Here is a 21,760-nt window from a genome sequence, read left to right on the forward strand (position 1 = left end):
CACAGATAGTCTTTTTATTGGGGAAAAACTCGGATCTCTCATGTGCTCTTAGGACAATAAATAAACAAGGAGATGCTACACTATTTGCAACCTGCAGGATGACCTCGTGATCAAGTAGGAGCCCTGAACCCCTCTGTGGGCCAAAACTGTACTCCTTCAAAGCAATGGGAGAGGTCCAGCAGCTGGGCTAGGATAAAAAAGGAAACCAAAGGTCTCTTTCATTTCAATTTCGGGGACAGTCTGCACTTCTCGCATATCTGGAAGGGCAGCATGTGAGTCAGGGAGGTTTCGTTTATGGCCACCAGTAGCTGCAGCTTGCTCAGGCAGTCCTGCAGTGCGGCCTCAGCGTGCCCGCCTAGGCGCAAGTCCACCGGGCGCGGGAGCTGGAGCATACGGTCGGCCAGCGCCAGACAACAGATGGCTAGCAGGGAGGGAGTATAGCTGGTGAAGGCATAGTCGGCCAGGCTCAGTTCCGCCACGCCGCGGGCCAAGGCTTGTGCCTCCAGGGCTTCGGAGACTTCAGCCTGCCCGGCCTCCACGCGGGCGTGAGTGAAGTGCTCCAAGAAGAAGCTGATGGTTGGTGCGCCGAGACTGAAGTGCAGTTTGTGCAGCACGATGCACTCGAGGTTGCAGAGTTGCTGCCGGGAGAAGGCACCGCAGCACAGGGCCAGGAGCTGCTTCACGCGTGGCGGGTGCACCTCCACCTGTTAATACAGGGGCGTTCAGACCCCGCAAAGCAGCATTCAGGGCCGGACGCCCACCCCCGTATGAAATTCCGGAGAAAACCAGCACTCCCTCTGTCCCCCATCCCTTCCAGCGAGATAGCTGGGCCGTCGCCTCTGCGTTACTTCCACTTTAATCACCTGGGGTATAGTTCCAGCGTAGTTTCTCTAACTGGACAGTAGTCCAGCTAAAAAAAGGTTTGAGAAGTTTTAAAGACTTTTCCCCCCGGGGAGACTAGAATAACAAGGCTACCAAGAGCTGTCGGGACTTACTCTTGGGACTGACTTCAGCCTATTTCTTTGGGGGCCGGGTGAAAGGACTGTTGGTTGGGGGTGGGGGGAAACTGTCAAGTTAAAGCTGTGGGGTGCATACGTTTGGAAATGTATAACAAAATTAATTCAGAAAGCCCAGCACTAAGTCGTGTGCACTTGGAAAGCCAGGTGGTGACCAGAGAGTGGCCAAGAGTTTGGCAGTCCCATAAGACCCCGTGTGCAAGTACCTGTTTGCAAGCGATGAGCAGGGACGTGACCCCCAGCAGCTGGAAGCAGTCTGCAGCCACAGGGGTGGTGGTAAGAAAGCGGTCCAGAGTGTTCACCGCCAGGCACAGCGATTCGAAGGAGAGACGGAATTGGCGATGCACGGGGATCAGCCAGCTAAGCAGCTTACAGCGGGATTCCGCCGTTACCTGCCGGGAGGGAGGTGGGGGGAGGACCGGCTGAGCCTAGCGCAAAGAAGGTCTGCGTCAGGGACCAGCCAAAAAAAACCTAGGGAGCTTCCCTGGAGGAAGGCACAAAGGAGAAACGTAAATGCGCTGGTAACTGGGGAAAAACGGGGCAGCGCTGCTGCGCAGAGAGCAATGGACGGGCAAGGGGCCGGAATGCTCACATTCGTACCTGGCCCTCGGGCCGCGTGTGTATACACATTACCTTGTGTAATCCTCAGATCAATTCAGTGAGAGGAAGGGGCCCCTGCTATTCAGATTAAGAAACAAGCTCAGAATTGTTAAATAGCTTGCCCGGGGTCGGGAGGAGTCCTTACTCGAGCCTAGAAACTTTCTTGACTCGTCTGCATTCTACCGTGTCCCCGCTAACCAGTATGGAAACTTCGGACAAGTCACTTAAGCCATCTAGGCCCCACTCTTCTCCATTTGTAAAATGAGGACGGTGGCCCGGTCCTCCAAAGCCCCTTCCCGCTTGGACTGAGAACCTCCGTGAGCGCAGGCGGGGGCGCTGCGGAGAGCAAACAGCAGAAGAAAGAGCAAGAGGAGAGGCGGTGGGGAGCTCGCTCTACCAGCGCCTCACTTGTGGCTGCCGCGCCAGCGACTCCCGCGGGTGGAAGTGGCTCTCCCTCGCCTTGCGGAAGACGTAGCAGCTCTGACCGTAGTCACGGAAGGTCTGTAGATCTAGCTGCTCCAACTGCTGGGCAGGAGCAGGTAGGGGGCTGCAACATAGCGCCGCGGAAGCTGCTGGACTATCTGCACCATCAGATCCGGAGCTGGGAGACTCGAACACGTCACAAACACCGGAGTCTCCGGGGAGTGGGCACGGGCTCAGTGGCTGCAGCGGCTGCTTCCTCCGGAGACGCGGGCGCCTGTTCTTCTTCACCGGGGCGCGGAGGTTCTGGTCGTCCCGCCTCCTAGCCCGGGCGGCGGGGCTCACGAGATTCGTGGGGCAGGGGGTCACCATTATGCAGTCTGGTGGCCGCTCGGTGATTCCCCACCTGCGGGGAACCGGAGGCCCTCAAGAAAGTGCGAAATAGGCTGGCGAAATCGGCGGCGAGGCCCTAAGTACTCGGCGGGCTTCTGCCCTCTACCACACCCCCGGCTTCTCACTGGCTGATTACTGAGCGGCACGAGGCCGAGTTTTCCCGGCTAAAGAACCGCTTCGGAGCGAGCGGCTGGCAGCGTCCGGCTTGCGCAGCCCGCAAGGGAGAGGAGGAGCTAACTCGAGTACGAGCGCAGCAGCGGGGAGTTGCTAGCTCCGCGCGCGTCCTGCGTTACCCAGGTAACCCAGGTTAGCAGCTTGAGCGTGCGCGCCTCCAAGGGTGGGGGCGGGGCGGTGGCCTGGCCGAGAGAGCGCAGAGTACCGCCCAGGGGCTCAATTGCTCCCGGGAAAAAGATTCCGCGGCTGTCGCCGAGTCCTGGTCCGGATAATCTCGTACGTGCTAGCGCTTTCTACGCAGCCTCTAATCCAGGTTGGTAATTTTGCAAAAGTTAGCTTCCGAACTCCAAACGAAGCCTCCAACTAGAATCCTGTCAGCACAGGAGTTTTCTTAGTAACCCATACAAGCAGTAATTCTAATTCGACTGCGTTTGTAATTATTTTTTAGGCGGGACCCCAGGACCCGGGTATCCCTCTTTGCGCCCCTCTCGAGGAGCAGAGCCCCCGCAAGTTCCTCTGCGCTACGTATCTGGGAGCTACTCCAGCCAGCCAGGCAGGCAATAGTGCTGAAATCAACCAGAAAAAATGGCCCCGCGAACGTCCGACTGCGGATTTGCAGTCCTATAACATTTGCTCCGCCCTTGCCACCCCAAACCAAGTAAACTGGAGCTGTTACGAACATAACAAGGTTGGAGGGTTGCATTGCTAGATTGATCGAATTGCTCACGGCCTTTTCTGTTTTAGGTCATTAGCTTCTAACCCGCTCCCCGGGGCAGCTCAATCCTCCTTGATTATTCCCTGCTCTCCGTTTTTGCTCCTTCAGAAGCTCAAAAAAATAAAGCTGGAACCAGAAGCGGAGTGCCCAGGCAGGAAAGACTGGACTGGATGTGGCAGTTTCCTCAGGGCACTGCTGGTTTGGTTCCTAGCTTCCTGTCCTGGTAGAAGCTGGAGTCTTCTGCCTGAGAGAACCTTCCTAAGGGGCTCGTATCCTGAGGAAAAGGGGCACAGGTAGCATCTAGTCAGCGTTGTAGGCATTTCTCAGTGGCAGAAAACCCACAACCCTCAGTTTGATGAACTTTCCAGAAGAACTCCAAGAAGTGAGGTTGCTAGGTAAGGCAAGAGCAGGTTGAGCCATTCCCACCTCATGTCAGAAGAAAGCAGAGAAATGTGTATAATCAAATTTAAATCCCTGTCCCTGGAAATTTAGTTGCATGTGGGGGTGTTGACTCGTAGAGATGCAGGAAAGAGAAAAGAGACAGATTTTGGGTTCTGGTAAGTTTTACTCCTATTTCCCTGTAACTGAACAAGGTCTTTAGTTATAGACCTAAACAGTGTCATTTGTAACTTGAGAGATGAGGTAAGAATCACCGGTCTTTCAAGATACAGGTGCTAGGACTTGTTGTCTTCTCTCAAGCTTTTGCTGGGGGACCATTATGGGAGGAGCAGTTAAATCTGTGGAGAGGGCTCAGATGTCAGACTTTTTCCTTGAGAAGCTTTCTGGATGAGGAGGAAGGACCTAGGAATTCTGAGCCTTCTTATTAACCCAGATGGCCATTTGGTACAGTGGAAGGAGCACAAAGTCAACTTCTAGGGTCAATATTGTTGCTCCCATTTATTGGTCATCCTGGGCTAGCTGTTTACATTCTCTGAGCCTCTGTTTCCTCATTTGTTAAATGTGGTTGTTAATACTTGGCTTGAGAGTCAAGTGAAATAAGTGAAAACTCAAAGTCCTTTTTGAACATGAAGTAGGGGGGGTCACCTTAAAGCCTTCATTGGGAAGTCAATATCACCCTGGAGATATTGTGAAAAAGCAGAAGAGTCATTTTATCCACTTGTGGATGTGAGGCTAGTGTCTGTAGTTAACTCCCAACAGGCAGTACCTGAGCTTTGTACTGATGGGTGATATATTTCTTGGTATTTGTGGACTGCCTGTGATGCCAGGTCTAAGACAGTTATGAGGGCTTCATGAGTCCTGGGGTGCCTGGCTGGCTCAGTTGGTGGAGCATGCAATTCTTAATCTCAAGTTGAGCCCCAAGTTGGGTGTAGATATTAAGAAAAGAAAAAAGTTTCCGGGGTCCTTCCGTCACAGAGCTGGCACTCTAGTGGGAGAAACAAAGAACCACTTGTCACATTTCAAAAATTATTGTGATAGAGTATCTCCTGGGTGTAGGCTTGACAAATAAAATACCGGACACCCAGTTAAAATGAAGTGTCAGATAAATTTTAGCATGAGTCTGTTTCAAATATTGCATGGGACACATTTATACTGACAGATTGTTATTTATCTGATATCCAGATATTTTGTGGGTCATACTTAAACTAAAAGATTATTGTTTATCTGAGATTCAAATTTAACTGGGCCTTATAACATCTGGCAGCCCCATCTGGGTATCATGGAGCCCATGGTAGAGCTAACTGACCTGGTCTGGAAAGGCTTCCCATGCAAGTGATGGTTAAGCTAAGACAGAAGGTGGAGGGCTTGAAAGAAGAGAAGAGGGATTTGGGTGACAATTCCCCACAAAAAGGAATAGGATGTTGGAAGGTCTGAAATTATGGCTCTTGTAACATTCTAGGGTCTACCTGATAAGGAATGGCTGGAACACAGAGTTGTAAGGGAGAGAAAAAGTGAGATAATCGTTAATACTGACCCAAAACTTGTATGTCTGGTACTGTTATGATCCATATGAATATTATTATAGTATTTAATCGTCACGACAACTCTATGAGATAGATTCTATTATTGTCCTCATTTTATAGATAAGAAAATTGAGGAGTAAGAGGAAAATTAATTCGGCCAAGGTCCCACAGATAGTAAAGGGTAGAACAAGGATTCAAACTCAGCCTGGCTCCCTGTTCCATAATCACCATGATACTGTTTCAACAGCAAGGTCATTCAGTGTCTTGAAGGTACATTAAATGCTAAAGACTTTACCTGAAGCCACTGAAGAGGTCTTAATCCAAAGAGAGAAATCTGTCTTTTGTTTTAAAAGATTATTCTGGCTGATGTGTGGAAAATGGATTGTAGGGAAAAAGACTGGAGGCCATTTAGATGCAGTATTTGTGGTATGAACAATATGGTCCAAGTTAAGGGCTTTTTATTTTTCTTATGAGGAGTCTTTAAAATTAATATCTCTTTTCTAATTTGAGACCTGGGTGCAATGCACCTTAAAGGCACTAGGTAGATCTAAAATACTTTAAAGATGTAGAACCTAGGGGCACATGGGTGACTCAGTCAGTTAAGTGTCCTACTCTAGATTTTGGCTTAAGTCATGATCTCACAGCTCATGGGTTCAAGCCCCACATTGGGCTCCGTGCTGACAATGTGGAGCCTGCTCGAGATTCTCTCTCACCTCTCTGTCAAGATGAATAAACAAACATTAAAAAAAAAAAAAAAAAAAGGTGTAGGACCTAATTAAGCCCAGGCTTTTATAATGAAGGTTGATTAACCATGATTTGACCCTGCTTATTTTCAGGTGTGGTTTTTGGAACCTGCAAGAGAGTATTAATATAATAGAACTAAAGTTACCTTGTTTTGTTTTTTTCCAGTTTGGCACTTCATCTTCAATGAAAAACCCTCATCCTGCCCCAGGGCTTGGACAGTGATTGAGGTAGGAGGAATGCATTTACTAACAATACCTTGTTTAGCAAACAGAGTAGGTGGGTTGGGGTTGGTACCAGATATGTGAACTATTTTGTTAGCACCTCAAGATCCTTGAGCTCACTTTTGATTTTAAGTCACTAAAATTTATATTGGTCACTAAAAATTAAATTTACTTAAGACTGTTTTCTATTAATGTAGTTAAGTGCCCAAATTGGAAAGTGTTTAGGATACTTGAAGTCAGAGAAGTGAATTTCTGGTATCCAATGTGGCTGAGGAAAATAATAACTGCCATAATTTTGCTGATATACCTACATATATGATAGGAATTGGACATTGAGAAGAAGTAAAAGAGTAGTAAGCAAAGTAGCATTCTGTTTGGGGCCACTTCAGGCCCCAGCTCTTTTGAAATACGGGAGACTAAGTGACCTTGCTTCAGTGGGCCTTGAAAGCTTTTCTTCAGACTGTGATAGCCTGATGCTCTCTTTGCTCCTTTCCCTTTAGATGGTAGAATTGCCCATGTAGATCCAAGGTGTCAGGAGGGAACAGTCCTCCATGATTCACTCATAACAAGAAAAATGCAAGCTAAATCCATCATGAGATACTATATTGTACATAATCTGATTGATAAAATTCAAACGTTTGGTAAGAGGATTTAGGGAAATAGACCTCGTTTTTGGTGAGAGTGTAAATTGGTACAGCCATTTTGGAAGACAATTTGGCAAGATCTGTAAAGATTTAAAATGTACATAATCTTTAACTCTGAATTTCCACTCCTTGATAATTAGTCTGCATCAGTGCAAAATTACTTTATAAAAAGGTGTTTATCACAATATCCTTGTTAAAAGCAAAACGTTGATTGTCTTCAATAAGGGACTTCTAAAACACAAAATATTATGCAGCTGTTAAAAAGAATGACGCAGGGGGCACCAGGGTGACTCAGTTGGTTAAGCATCCAACTCTTGATCTCAGCCCGGGTCTTGATCTCAGGATGGTAAGTTCAAGCCCCAAGTTGGGCTCCTTGTTGTAGAGCCTACTTAAAAAAAAAAAAAAAGAATGAGGTAGATGGTTATGGACTGATGTAGAAGGATTTTCAAAATACAGTGTTAAGCAAGGTACAGAGCAGAATGTCAAATATATTGTCACTTGTGTAAAAAAAAGAATATCTACATATATCTTTATATATGCATAGAATCTCTCTGGAAAGATACACAAGAAATTGGTAACATTGATTGCCTTTGGGAAGAAATCCTGGGAGACAGAGGTAAGAGAGAGAGGGTCTTCCTGCTATACACTGTCATGATCTTTTGAATTTTGAACTATATTTGTGTGTAATCTGTTTCAAAAATAACATTTTTCATATGCCTGTGGCCTGGAAGTTAGAAAACAGGGAACCCAGGTTAGTCCTGAAAAATGGTGATCACTATTATATGTGGACATTAGAAAGAGCGGATAGAGTAGAACAGGGCCTGTGTACTCCGGGAGCAAAGTTTTGTAACTTTATAAGTGAAACTGTTCTTTTGGAAGTTGGATTATATATCAATGAACGGAACAAATATCCCGGTCTTCATGGAGTTTATAGGGATGGAAGTGCCCGGAGAGACAAGCAATACAGGGACTGGCACATGGGGAGTGCCACAGGTAGATTGCGTTATTTATTTTTTTTTAATTTTTTTAACGTTTATTTATTTTTGAGTCAGAGAGAGACAGAGCGTGAACAGGGGAGGGTCAGAGAGAGGGAGACACAGAATCTGAAACAGGCTCCAGGCTCCAAGCTGTCAGCACAGAGCCCGAAGCGGGGCTTGAACTCACGGACCGTGAGATCATGACCTGAGCCGAAGTCGGCCGCTCAACCGACTGAGCCACCCAGGCGCCCCAGATTGCGTTATTTAATACATTGGTTAAAGTTCACTGGAAAAATTTGGGCGAAGAACTCTAGGAAATGGGGGAGTTGGCCATGTGGACATCTGAGGGGGTAGCATCCTAGCCAGAGAAAATAGTGATGAAGGGGCCCTAAGGCATGAGCAGGTCTGCCATGTGGAGGAACAGCAAGGACACCAGTGTAGCTGGAGTAGGAGTGAAAAGGAGAGCAGCAGATGAGGTGGGAGAGGTCATGGGGCCAGATCACATAGGACCTTGTTATTGCCAGCATTCAGTGACTTCTTAGGTCTTGTTATGTTGCACTTTTATTTATTGTAGCATTTAACCATCACTTCAACCGTACGAAAGAGGTACAGTTATTTTACCAATTCTACAAATGAGAGAATTTTTAGAGAGGATCAGGTGCTTGCTTGAAGATACACAGCTAGTAAGCAGAAAATTAGGATTTAAACCCAAGTCTGTGATTCTAGCCTGGACATTCATCCTTATGCTCTTCTATGTTCGTTAAATGCTAAGCGAGAACCAAGAAAAGGCTTTGAGTCCACCCTTGGGCCACTGCTTAGAAAGAAGAGTAAAGCTGAGGGAATAGAGTCCACAAAAGATGGAGGAGCCCAGCGGGTCAGAGCTGGTTGGACCTTTTTGTGATAAACTTGGAGGCTCTGTGGTGTAGTTTAGCAAGGCAGGCAGAGTTCCCTACCCCAAGCATGTGCCAGGAGGCACAAGTTGAGCTAGGGAAAAAGAAGCAAGGCTTCAACGCTAAGAGAAGTGTGAAGCCATTTGGAGTGTGATGACCACAGACTGTATCTGATTTCTGTGAACCAGCCACCTCTTAGGAGGTGATGACATGAGAAAGTGACAGTTGACTTAGTTTCTCACAGAGAGCACTGGTGCTGAATAAACAAGTTTAAATTGTCGGGAGAGGGCAAATTTGGTTATCTGGCAGCCTTGCTCAGAGTGAAGAGATGGTCTCATAAAGGCAGCTGAGCTGAAGAGTGAGGGGAAAAAAATGGGTGGGTTTGTACCTTAGCAGTGACTGATAGGTTGTTTAAATGTTCAGCTTTCTTTCCACCTTCCATTCTTGGTGTGAACGTGCATTTTAAATTAATTAGTAGATCCAAAACAAACCAATAAAGGATCTTTAAAAAAAGATCTGTTACTAGAATATCACTGTACCTAAATACTGTAGTTGTCTCTCTCTGCCGTTTCACAGCCATTATTTAACAAGTGCCTACTAAGTACTGGGCACTGCTCTAGGTTTGCAGCAGTGGATAGGATACACAAGGCCTCTGCTTGCACAGAATGGGAGGGGAGAGGCTGAAAGTAAAACAGTGAACAAAATGTAAATGATATCAGGGGTGCTTGGGTGGCTCAGTCGGTTAAGCATCTGACTCTCGATTTGGGCTCAGGTCATAGGAGCCCCTGTGTTGGGCTCTCCGCTGACAGCACGGAGTCTGCTTGGGATTCTCTCTTTCCCTCCCTCTCTGCCTGTCCCCAGCTCTTGCTTTGTGTGTGTGTGTGTGTGTGTGTGTGTGTGTGTGTCTCTCTCTCTCTCTCTCTCTCTCTCTCTCTCGTAGTAAGTCTGTGCAGCAATTTGAGTGTGCTGCCCTGGAGAGTGAATGGGGAGTATTTTCAGTTAGATGGTGAGGGATGCCTTTTGGAAAGCAATGCTCATGTGCTGCTTGTGTTCACAAGTGAAAATGTCTTTTTCTTTTAATGTTGCGCAAATCCATTCCCTAAGTGAGATTTCTCAAAATATCAGTTCAATTGATATGTCCTTGTTTGGGGAGCAGTGTTTTCTGGTGGGGAGGGAATCCTACAAATGTTTAGATAAGGATAGTTAAATTCTCCTGAAGTAGTTATCTCAAGGTGATTGGCAAAGAGGTGAATTTGAAGTAGGCTCACTGTACACAGTGAATTTTTCCCAACCACATGAAAGATAAAGCTAGTACATCTCTGTGCTTATTATTGTTACTTTTATTATTTTAAATGATGAGGCTGCGGGTTGCAGAAAGGTCTTTTTAATGTCCAGTGGGGCATCCTATGTTAAAATAACCTCAGGCTCCTCTGTTAAATAGGGAAGATCTATCCTGTCTTTTCTTTCCCTACCACACAGACAACAAAGAGGGCAGCAATTAGTATCTTTAGACTGTGGTGAAATAACCCTTTGTCCTAAATGGAAAGCAAAGCTGGTCCTATTGAAGAACAACAAAGGGGAAGGCTGAAGGACATGATATGTAATGCAGCTACTTGAATGTCAAATCACAGGGTGCAGATCAAAACAGAGCAGCTGTTGAGGGCTGCCTTGTCACATATTTCTTAGAATTTATGAGAAAAGCCACCAAGGGTCTGCAGTTAACAAAAGCTTTCAGCAAGTAGCAAGTTCGGTTGCCCTGTTGGAAGTTAGGTGCCCTGTTGAGAGGCAGGCTCCACTCTCTAAGTTTGTTTAGCTATGTGGGTTTGAAATGAATGGATGGAGTGGCTGAATTTATTTTCTTCCCATGTGGCAAGTGTGGATGTTAAAGTTGTATCCTTCAGGAGCAGTGTTTCCTAGTACTTTGGAGAGACTGACAGATGCTCAGTGTTCCTCAGCATTATGGCCCACATTTCTGTATTATTACTATATCTGCTGTTTCTGTTTCAGCTTAGAGGCATATATGTGTAAACCCCTTAGGAAGCATCTGATTTGTTCTAGACATTGTGCATTCTAGATTGTATTTTAGAATTGCATTCTAGACTATAACATAATTCTCCCGTATTCTGCAGAATACATTTCTGTAACATTTATTTCTTTACATTTTTTTAATGTTGATTTATTTTTGAGAGAGAGAGCACAAGTTGGGGAGAGGCAGAGAGAGAGGGAGACGCAGAATCTGAAGCAGGCTCCAGGCTCTGAGCTGTCAGTCCAAGAGCCCAACACAGGGTTTGAACTCACAAACTGCAAGATCATGACTGGAGCTGAAGTTGGATGCTCAACAGACTGAGCCACCCAGGTGCCCCTGCTGCCCATTTTATAATGGTTGGTTGGATAGTTTCGATATTAACCCCTTATCAGATGTATGATTGGAAAATATCTTTTCCCATTCAGTAGGTTGCCTTTTTGTTGTGTTCCTGGTTTCTTTCACTGTCCAAAAGATTTTTCATTTGATGTAATCTCATTTTTTATTTTAGCTTTTGTTTCCCTTGCCTCAGGAGACTGGTCAAAAAATTATTGGTAAGACCAATGGCAGAAAGTTTATTTCCTGTGTTTTTTCCTAGCAGTTTTATGGTTTCAGATCTTACATTCAAGTCTTTAATCCATTTTGAATTTGTTTTTATATATGGTGTAAGATAGTGGTCCATTTTCATTCTTGTGCATGTAGCTATTTAGTTTTCCCAAAACCATTTCCTGAAACTATCTTTTCCCCATGGTATATTCTTGTCTCCTTTCTCATAGATTAATTGACCTTCTCATTTTTTTTAAATGTTGGTTTATTTTTGAGAGAGAGAAAGACATGAAGGGAGGGAGGGAGACAGAATCTGAAGCAGGCTCCAGCCTCTGAACTGTCAGCACAGAGCCTGACACGGGGCTCGAACTCATGAACTGTGAGATCATGACCTGAGCTGAAGTTGGATGCTCAACCAATGAAGCCCCAAGTGCATCTTGACCTCCTAAATGTGGGTTTACTTGTGGGCTCTCTGTCCTATTTCACTGATCTCTGTGTGTCTTTTTTCTTGCCAGTACCATACTGTTTTGACTTACAGCTTTGTAGTATAATTTGAAATCTGGTAGCTTGGTATCTCCTGCTTTGTGCTTCTTTCTCAAGATTGCTTTGGCTCTTTGGGTGATGTACAGCTTTTTCTGTGGACATAGGTTTTTATTTCTTTGGGGTATATAGCTAGAAATGGAATTGCTGCTGGGCCATGTATTGACTCTTTGATTAACTTTTTGAGGAACTGTTTGCCAAAGTGGTTGCACAATTTTATATTCCTCCAGCAATGTATGAGGGGTCCATTTTCTCCAAATTCTTACCAACACTTGATATTGTCTGCCTTTTTAGTTATATTAGTAGTGGTGAGGAAGTACCTTGTTAGGGTTTTCATTTGCATTTCTCTAATTATTTACACTCTTAAACATCTTTCCATGAGTTTTAGCCACTTGTGTATCTTCTGTGGGGAAAAAAGCCTATTCATATCCTTTGTTTTTTTTTTTATTGTGGTGAAAAACACATGTGAGATCTACCTTCTTAATACATTTTAAGTACACACATATGGTATTAGTGTTGTATAGCAGATCTCTAGAATTTTTTTATGTTACGTGGTTGAAACTTTATACCACTGAATAGCAGCTCCGCATTTCTCCTCCTTTCCGGCTCCTGACAACCACCACTCTATTTTGTTTCTGTGAGTTTGACTACTTTAGATACCTCATGTATGTGGAATCATGCAGTATTTGTCCTGTGATTGGCTTATTTCACTTAACATAATGTCCTCTATGTTTATTCATGTTGTCACATATTGCAGAATTCCCTTCTTCTTAAAAGTTGAAAAATATTCCATGATATGCATTTACCACCTTTTCTTTATCCATTCATCTGTCATTGAACATTTAGGTTGTTTCTACTTGGCTGTTGTGAATAATGCTGCAGGAAACATGAAAGTATAAATATGTCTTTAAGATTGTGATTCCAGTTCTTCTGGATAAATATCCAGAAGTGGGAATGATGGTAGATCATATGGTATTTCTATTTTTAATTTTTTAAGGAACCTCCATACTGTTTTCCATAGCAACTGCACCATTTTACCTTCCTACCATCAGTGTGCAAAGTTTGCACTTCCAACATCCTTGCTAACAGTCATTATTTTCTAAATAGCCATCCTAACGGGTGTGAAGTGATACCTCATTATGGTTTTGATTTACATTTCCCTTATGGTTAGCAGTGTCGGTCATCTTTTCATATACTTACTGGTCATTTTATATCTTCTTTGGAGAAATGTCTATTCATAGTCCTTTGCTCATTTTTAAAATCAGATAATTTAGGGTTATTTGTTGTTGGGTTTTTTGTTTGTTTTTTTTGTTTTTTTGTTATTGAGTTGTAGGAGTACTTATTTTGGATATTAACCCCTTTTCAGATACATGGCTTGCAAATATTTTCTCCTGTACCATAGGTTGCCTTTTATCTCTTTTGATTGTTTCCTTTGCCATGCAGAAACTTTCTACTTTGATGTTACCTGCTTTTCTTGCCTGTGCTTTTAGTGGCCTATCCAATAAACCATTTCCATTACCAGTGTTATGAAGCTTTCCCTTTACATTTCTTGTAGGAGCTTTACAGTTTTAGATCTTGCTTTAAGTGTTTAATCCATTTTTTAAAAAATTTTTTAAATGTTTTATTTATTTTTGAGACAGAGAGAGACAGATCATGAGCAGGGGAGGGGCAGAGAGAGAGGGAGACACAGAATCCAAAGCAGGCTCTGGGCTCTGAGATTCAGCACAGAGCCTGACACGGGTCTCAAACTCACAGACCGTGAGATCATGACCTGAGCTGAAGTCGGACGCTCAACCGACTGAGCCACCCAGGCGCCCCAAATCCATTTTGAATTGATTGTTATTATGTATGATGTAAGATGGGGTGCAGTTTCATTCTTTTGCATATGGATATCCAATTTTCCCAGTAGCTTCTGTTGAAGAGACTATCCTTTCCCCATTGTTTGGTTTTGGCACACTTCTTGAATATCATTTGACCATGTAGGTGTGGATTTATTTCTGTGCCCTCTATTCTGTTCTGTTGATTTATATGTCTGTCTTGGGTACCCCAATACCATGCTCTTGTGATTACTGTAGATTTGTAATGTTTAGAAATCAGGAAGTGTGAGACCTTCAGCTTTGTTCTTTTTCCTCAAGATTGTTTTGGCTTTTGGGGTCATTTGTTGTTCCATTATAAATTTTAGAATTGTTTTTTTAATTTTTAATTTTATTAATTTTTATTTTAAAAAATTTTTATTTTATTTAAAAAAATTTTTTTAGCTTTTATTTATTTTTGAGAGAGACAGAGCATGAATGGGGGGGCGGCAGAGAGAGAAGACGACACAGAATTGGAAGCAGGCTCTAGACTCTCAGCTGTCAGCACAGAGCCCCATGTGGGCTCCAACTCATGAACTGCGAGATCGTTACCTAAGCCGAAGTCGGACTGGCGCCCCTATTATTTTTTTATTTTATTTTATTTATTTATTTATTTATTATTTTTTTTTTTTAAAATTTTTTTTTCAACGTTTTTTATTTATTTTTGGGACAGAGAGAGAGACAGAGCATGAACGGGGGAGGGGCAGAGAGAGAGGGAGACACAGAATCGGAAACAGGCTCCAGGCTCCGAGCCATCAGCCCAGAGCCTGACGCGGGGCTCGAACTCACGGACCGCGAGATCGTGACCTGGCTGAAGTCGGACGCTCAACCGACTGCGCCACCCAGGCGCCCCTATTTTTTTATTTTAGAGAGCGTGCAAGGAGGGTAGAAGGGCAGAGGAAGACAGATAATTTTTTTTAATTTTTTATTTTGAGAGAGAGTGAGCAAGAGCACAAGTCAGGTAGGGTTAGAGTGAGGGAGAGAGAGAGAATCCTAGGCAGGCTCTGCACTATAAGTGCCTGATGTGGGGCTCAAACCCCCAAACCATGAGATCATGACCTGAGAGAGAGAGAGAGAAAGAGAGAGAGAGAGCAGGCCTCACCCTCAGCACAAGCCTGACATGGACTCTATCCCACAACCTGAGCAGAAATCAAGAGTCAGACACTCAACCAACTGAGACACCTAGGAACCCCTAGAATTGTTTTTTCTATTTCTGTAAAAAATACCATTGGGACTTTTATAGGGATTGCATTAAATCTGTAGATTGCTTTGGGTAGTATAGACATTTGAACAATACTCAGTCTTCCAATCCATAAGCATTTATTTTCCTTTTATTTGTGTCATCTTTAATTTATTTCAGCAGTGTTTTAGTACACAAGTCTTTTGCCTCCTTGGCTAAACTTCTTCCTAAATAATTCATTATTTTCTATGCCATTGCAAATGGGATTGTTTTCTTAAATTTTTTTTGACTGTTCTTTGTTAAGTATGTAAAAATGCAACTGATTTTTAGATGTTAATTTTTTTAATCCTACAAATTTGCTGAATATTAGTTCTAACTGTGTGTGTGTGTGTGTGTGTGTGTGTGTGTGTGTGTGTTTGTGTGAGAGAGAGAGAGAGAGAGAGAGGTAACAGGTTTCTACATATGATATGTCACCTGCAAATGGAGATAATTTTACTTCTTCCTTTCTTGTTTGAATGCCTTTTATTTTTCTTTTTTTTGTATAGTTGTTCTAGCTAGTACTTCCAGTACTATGCTGAATAAAAGTGGTTAGAGTGGGTATCCTTGCTCATTCTTGATCTAAGAGTGAGAGCTTTTTCACCAACATCGGTATGATGTTAGCTGTGGGATTTTCATCTATGTCCTTTATGATGTTGAGGTAATTTCCTTCTATTCCTAGTTTGCTCATTTTTTAATTGGGTTCTCTTTTACCATTGACTTGTAACATTTCTTTATATATTCTAAATACAAGTCCTTTATTAGGATTTTCACATAATTTGTTGCATTACATGGGTTGACTTTTTACTTCCTTGATGGTGTCCTTTGAAGAACCAGTGTTTTTACTTTTAGCTTTATGATGCACTTAATTTTTTGAATATGGTATAAGATCAGGGTCCAAATTAATTCTTTTGCATATGGATAACCATTTGTCCCAGCATCATTTCTTGAAAAGACTGCTCTTTATCTATTGATGGTCTTGGCACGCTTATTAAAAAGCAGCTTACCATAGATGGGTGGGTTTATTTCTGAATTCTCAATACTGTTCCATAGATCTATACATCTATCCTTATGCCTATATACTGCTCAGATTATTTTTGAATGGTCTTTTCATTTTTCCTCACTAGCTGAGTGACCTCAGAAAATTTAGCTTCTTAGCCTCAATTTCCTCATCTATAAATTGGAAATAAATTATCCGTCTCCCCTTAGGATTTTTGTCAGGACTAAACAAAAATATAATAAAGCTCTTAGTTCAGTGCTTATCACATAATGTTCAGTTGAAAAAATTTTTTTGAAGATTTATTTATTTTTGAGAAAGAGCACAAGCGGGGAAGAGGCAGAGAGAGAGGAGGACAGAAGATCTTAAGCAGGCTCTGCACTGACTGCAGCCAGCCAGATGTGGGGCTTAAACTCATGAACCGCGAGATCATGACCCAAGCCAAACTTGTATGCTCAACTGAGCCACCCAGGAGCCCTTAAAAAAATAAGATCACTTAAGATCATGACCTGAGCTGAAGTCGGACCGTCAACTGACTGAGCCACCCAGGTGCCCCCCCCCCCCCAGTTTTTTTCAATGTTTTATTTATGAGAGAGCTCAAACAGGGGAGGGGCAGAGAGGGGGACAGAGGATCTGAAGCATGCTCTGTGCTCATAGCAGTGAGCCCAGTGGGCTCAAAGCACAAACTGCGAGATCATGACCCGAGCCAAACTTGTACCCTCAAGTGAGCCACTCAGGAGCCCCTAAAAAATTTTTAATGGAAAAAAATGCTTAAAAAAATTTTTTTAAACATTTATTTACTATTGAGAGACAGAGCATGAGCGGGGGAGGGACAGAGAGAGGAGGAGACACAGAATCCAAAGCAGGCTCCAGGCTCTGAGCTGCCAGCACAGAGTCTCATGTGGGGTTCAGCCTCACAAACCTTGAGATTGTGACCTGGGCTGAAGTTGGAAGTTCAACCGACTGAGCCACCCAGGCGCCCCTGGAAAAAAGTTTTTAATAGAAATCTGCTTTCCTTTAATGTTTCCTTTCCTTCCAGCTAATCTTCTCTAAGACTGTTCTACTTGTGAACATAAGAATTGATGTACCTTGAGAAGAGGTTGAAATATTCCTATACCACTACCAGGATTCAACAACTTCTTACCTGAAGAGAATGCCATTTTCTCATACGATCCCCTCCCTCCCTTCTGCCTCCTTTCTGCCACCGTGTATCTCTAGGGCCCTGTATTTAAGGTCCGGCACTTTGCTGCTTTCCCACCAACCATAGCACAATAGCACTGGCCTAGTCTTCTCCATCCTTTTCCTGTGTCCACACTGATAAAACAACATATTGATCATCCTGTTTCTGAACCTATCTTCTGTGATACCCATGTCTATTTTGTTGTCTACCAGCATTAGGTTTACTTATTGCAACAATTACATCTCAAATTTTAAATCCTGAAATTGTTGGGACACCTGGGTGGCTCATTCAGTTAGGCATCCTACTCCTGACTTTGGCTCAAGTCATGATCGTATTGTGAGATTGAGCCCTGTGTCGGACTCTGTACTGACAGTGCAAAGCCTGTTTTATATTCTCTCTCCCTCTTTCTCTGCCCCCACCTCCCGCCTGCTCATGCATGCATGCACTTTCTCAAAATATACATACATACATACATACATACATAAATTCTGACATTCTCTTTCTTAATCACCCTCCTTACCTTTCACTTATTCACAATGAATTAGGATTAGATTCTGACTTCTAATTCCTCAGCCTCTCCGTTTTCCTTGTCCATGGCCTCTCTTCTAGTGCCGTTTGCCTTTATGTAAGCATTTTTGGACAGTGATTCAATGAGACAGTCTGTTTCATTCTAAGATCTCATGGTCACCTGAAAGCAAAAGATGCCCACTATCGACTTTATCTGTTCATCTCCTCAAGATCCTAAGCATTCATTGCTGAGGAAAGCCAAAAAGCCTTCCCAACTTGTTCCTGATAATCTTGTTTAGTTCTTTGTTGGGTTCTCTCTGATGCTAATATTACACACACACACACACACACACACACACACACACACACACACATATTTTAAATAGTCTCCATGCCCCTGAGGCTTGAATTCAAGAGTTGCATGTTCTACCCACTGAGTGAGCCAAGCACCCCTCATACTAATATTATTCTTAGTCTCTCTGTTGGTTATATGTTTTGTCTGCAAATCAGTGAGGATCTTCCCATCCTAAAATATCTCATTCCTCAACCTCTTAGCCTTGTTTCTTCATCATATCTGTAAAGAATACTGATTTGGTGCCCCAGCCTTTGAGTTTGTATTCATTACCTAAAAATTAGGCTTTGTGTGTATGGAGGGTTAACATTGCAGCCCCCAGGTTGCTATCTTTAGGAGAGCCTGCCTGCAGAGTTGGCTCCTGGCTGGAGCCTGGGAGCTTGGCTTTTGAAAAGTTGCATGTTTTTCAGATAACACTGTTTTGCCTGCTTGGGGCACTGAATGCTTGCTTTTCTTCTGGGAGTCTGGAATTTTGATAGTTACAGTTTTGATTTTTGTGCCTACATGAGCAACCTCCAGAAAAATACTTTTGGACTCTGAGTCTCAACTGGGCTTCTGTGGGTAGAAAGACTGCACAACATGTATGGGAAGCCTGTGTAGATTCTGCCAGAGTCTATGTGATGTCTTTTTTCCTTGCTAATCCTGTTGTGTATCCATTCTCTAGAATCAACTATAGCCTCTGAGTCCCATACATCCTAGTCAGTCTTTGAATGTGTAGGTGGTTGTGAGACCTGTGACCATGTCCTTCCTTGCCACCCTTAATTATCTTTCTTGACTTCCATAAGAAGCTGCGGTTTTATTTGACTCCTTGTTCTCACTTCCCTCATTCTCAATGATTCATTTGGCAGACATTTACTAAATGCCTGTATGTGCCAGGCATTGTACTCAGTATACATTCATGAGTGACACCGTCATGGTGCAGCATATAGTCTAGTGGGAGAAATCAAAAACCAGATGTTACATGCTGAGGAAAGTATTGTGTCGTAAGAACAATTGGAAGGGGAGATATACTTCAGGACGAGTGGTCAGTGAGGTAGTCAGTAGGGTGGTCTGTGGAGACAGCAATGATGCAGGATAAGTTCTGTTTGGTAAAGAACAGAAGCAGTACTTTACAGCAGAGAAGAGCATGTGCAAATGTTGAAAAGGCCAGTTGGATTCAAAAGGAGCCTGGTGTGGCTGGAGCACTGTGAGAAATGGGACAGGAGAAAAGGAGGTTGGAGAGTTGTAAGGTACAGATCATTTAGAAATTTGTAGGTCATGTGTATGTATACACATGTATACACACACACAACAGAGTACTACTCAGCCATAAAAGAATGAAATCTTGTCATTTGTGACAACATGGATGGAACTAGGGGGTATTATGCTAAATGAACGAAGTCAGAGAAAGACAGCATGCGATTTCACTCATGTCAAATTTAAGGAACAAAAAAGAAGAGAAAAAGACACAAACCACAATACACATTCTTAACTATAGAGAACAAATTGATGGTTACCAGAAGGCAGGTGGGTCAGGGAATGGGTTAAATAGGTGATGGGGATTAAGGAGTGCACTTGTCACAATGAGCACTAATACATAGAGCTGTTGAATCACTATACTGTACACCTGAAACTAAAATAACCCTGTATGTTAACTATACTGGAGTTACAATTTAAAAAAAAAAAAAAAATTGATGATTATTCTTAAAGTGATGGAGGAGAATGGATTATAGAAGAGTAAGAAGGGGAGAGCCTAGTTTGGAGATTACCACAGTGATGTAGGTGAAAGATGATGGTGACCTGGGTCCAAGTGATGGGTGAGGGCCCTTTGGCCCTAATCCTGATGCTACTGTTTGACATTTTCAAAGGAATAATGGTTACATTTCGGAAATTTAAATGGTTCTTGGCCCAGTTACTATCAGTGTGATCTGGAGCTAGTTAGTTCACTTACCTGTGCCTCAGTCTCCTCATTTGTAAAAAGGGTATAATGAACTACCTATTGTGATGGTTGTTGTGAGGATTAAATGAGTTAATATCTAAAAAACATTTGGGCACTAGCTTGCACACTCAGGTGATGGGAAACATTAGTTCTATTGTAGGACTCCAGTCTCCGTAGGTCACAAACTGATCCTCCTCCAGCATATAAACTAACGCTTTATTCTGACATCTCCAGTTCTATTAATGGCACTAGCTAGTGATTCCAAACTGCACTCATATTTGACTTGCTCTCAATTCCCTTATCACACTGCAGGCAGAAAGTTAGTACTTAGTAGCAATCTCTAATTTTATTTTTACTTCCACCTGCACATAAAGTGAAAGTCACAGCTTCTTTTATTCACTCATCAACAAATATTGAGTACCTATTATGATGAGTCCAGCATTTGGACTAGATTCCTATTCTAATCTTTTGTCCTTCAGATAGAATTCCTGCCATTTGGTCTACACAGGACTATATTTGAAGTTCTTCCACAATCTTGATAAGAAATGAAGGGAAAATTCCTCTACATAATCAAAATGGAGTTTCAAAAGATTCTCAGTGAAACAACTGAAGCCACTAAAAAATATCCAAGTACTATCTCACATTTACTGACTTTACCAATTATGAGTGCAAACAAGGATTCAAGGTCATTGATATGAAAAGGTAAATGGTATAAGCTATCCATCCCAAAGTTAACAGTAGCATTAACCATTCCTGCCTGTTCTCTAGCACTGCATCTTTATGCTTAGTGGATAGATAGCATCTATTAATACTGTATACTTATTTAGGTTTTAACTTTGATTATCAAATATTAAATAACTGACTTCTGAAGCTGTTCCTTTTCATGGAAATTTAATTACATTACAACTGCTTTTGAAGCTCATTTTCTCTTCTGGGTCAAGAAGGTCTAAACTCTCCTGATGAGAAGGACTGCTGGAGGATAGAGTGTATACATAGGGAATCACAACACTAAGTTACAGAATCTATACAGGCAGGCACATAAGGATGTATAAAGCATGGATGATACCAAAGAATTTATTGTAAATGTAGTGGCAAATACATTGCAAATAATCATCATTAAAAAGGAACTAGAAAATTACACATGTTTAAAGTATGTGCTTTTTTTTCCACCACCTTTAAGTTATGGCTAGTACCAACATTTTAAGTACTGAAATACTTAATGGGATGGTCGATTTTCACATAATTTCATGACTGTATCTTCATCTTAATTTTTAAAGCAGTTGACCATGACTTTCAGTTTCAGTTCTTATTCTCTGTTTTTATCAATTCTGTAATGATCTGTAGTATCTTGTCATCTGAGTAAAACAAACAAACAAAAACCGTGAACAAATTTATCACTGGCTAAATTCTCAATGTATACACATGTGACCAACAGGCACACTTGATTAAAAGATTCTTTTAAGTTAGAATGCAATACTAATTCCAACAAGATTCAAACAAGAGATGCCCACATAACAGAATTTGTTGCACTACAAATATTATTAATTATTGTTACCATTATTCCACACCTTACTTTGACAAAAAATAGGCTTAAGGCCCAAAGAGATGATGTGATATAACTATTTGTCCTTTATTAGGAATTGTTTCTTTAAAAATTCCTTAAAGGGGCGCCTGGGTGACTCAGTTGGTTAAGTGTCTGAGTCTTGATTTCAACTCATGTCATGATCTCACAGTTTGTGGATTTGAGCCCTGCATTGGGCTTTGCCCTAATGCAGAGCCTGCCTGGGAGTCTTTCTCCCTCACTCTCCTTCTCTCTCAAAATAAATAAACTTAGATCTTATGGTTGTTGTTTTTTTGAAAAGTTTATTTATTTTGAGAGAGAGAAGGAGCGCTGGCTGAGATGTACTGCAGG

The 21,760-nt window shown here is 42.6% G+C and overlaps 2 protein-coding genes and 1 long non-coding RNA gene across 5 annotated transcripts in view; 1 reads left to right on the top strand and 2 right to left on the bottom strand.

Annotated features, from left to right (window-relative positions):
- CCNO (cyclin O) lies at window positions 1–2,698 on the bottom strand. The gene is made up of 3 exons (XM_007079943.3): window positions 2,025–2,698; window positions 1,223–1,408; window positions 1–704 (listed from the first exon to the last, which is right to left on the bottom strand). Exons 1-3 carry the CDS (start codon window positions 2,406–2,408, stop codon window positions 219–221), a joined length of 1,056 nt encoding a protein of 351 aa, XP_007080005.1. The 5' UTR covers window positions 2,409–2,698; the 3' UTR covers window positions 1–218.
- An 84-nt stretch (window positions 2,699–2,782) lies between these two features.
- The window catches only part of LOC107179439, a 42,444-nt gene continuing 23,466 nt past the window's right edge, over window positions 2,783–21,760 (top strand). The window contains exons 1-4 of one of the 2 annotated variants that reach the window (XR_006217752.1): window positions 2,783–2,916; window positions 6,150–6,211; window positions 7,394–7,465; window positions 20,328–20,550. This is a non-coding gene — a long non-coding RNA (uncharacterized LOC107179439). Of the gene's footprint in view, window positions 2,917–6,149; window positions 6,212–6,705; window positions 6,847–7,393; window positions 7,466–20,327; window positions 20,551–21,760 lie in introns of both variants that reach the window. The other variant, XR_006217751.1, reaches the window with a different exon arrangement.
- DHX29 (DExH-box helicase 29) overlaps window positions 20,908–21,760 on the bottom strand; it is a 46,181-nt gene continuing 45,328 nt past the window's right edge. For both annotated transcript variants that reach the window (XM_007079937.3, XM_042986774.1), the window contains one exon: window positions 20,908–21,203. In XM_007079937.3, coding sequence (XP_007079999.2) covers window positions 21,148–21,203 — 56 coding nt within the window. In that variant the 3' untranslated portion in view covers window positions 20,908–21,147. The remainder of the gene's footprint in view (window positions 21,204–21,760) is intronic.

This window comes from Panthera tigris, chromosome A1 (assembly GCF_018350195.1).
Source record: "Panthera tigris isolate Pti1 chromosome A1, P.tigris_Pti1_mat1.1, whole genome shotgun sequence".
Lineage (NCBI taxonomy): Eukaryota > Metazoa > Chordata > Mammalia > Carnivora > Felidae > Panthera > Panthera tigris.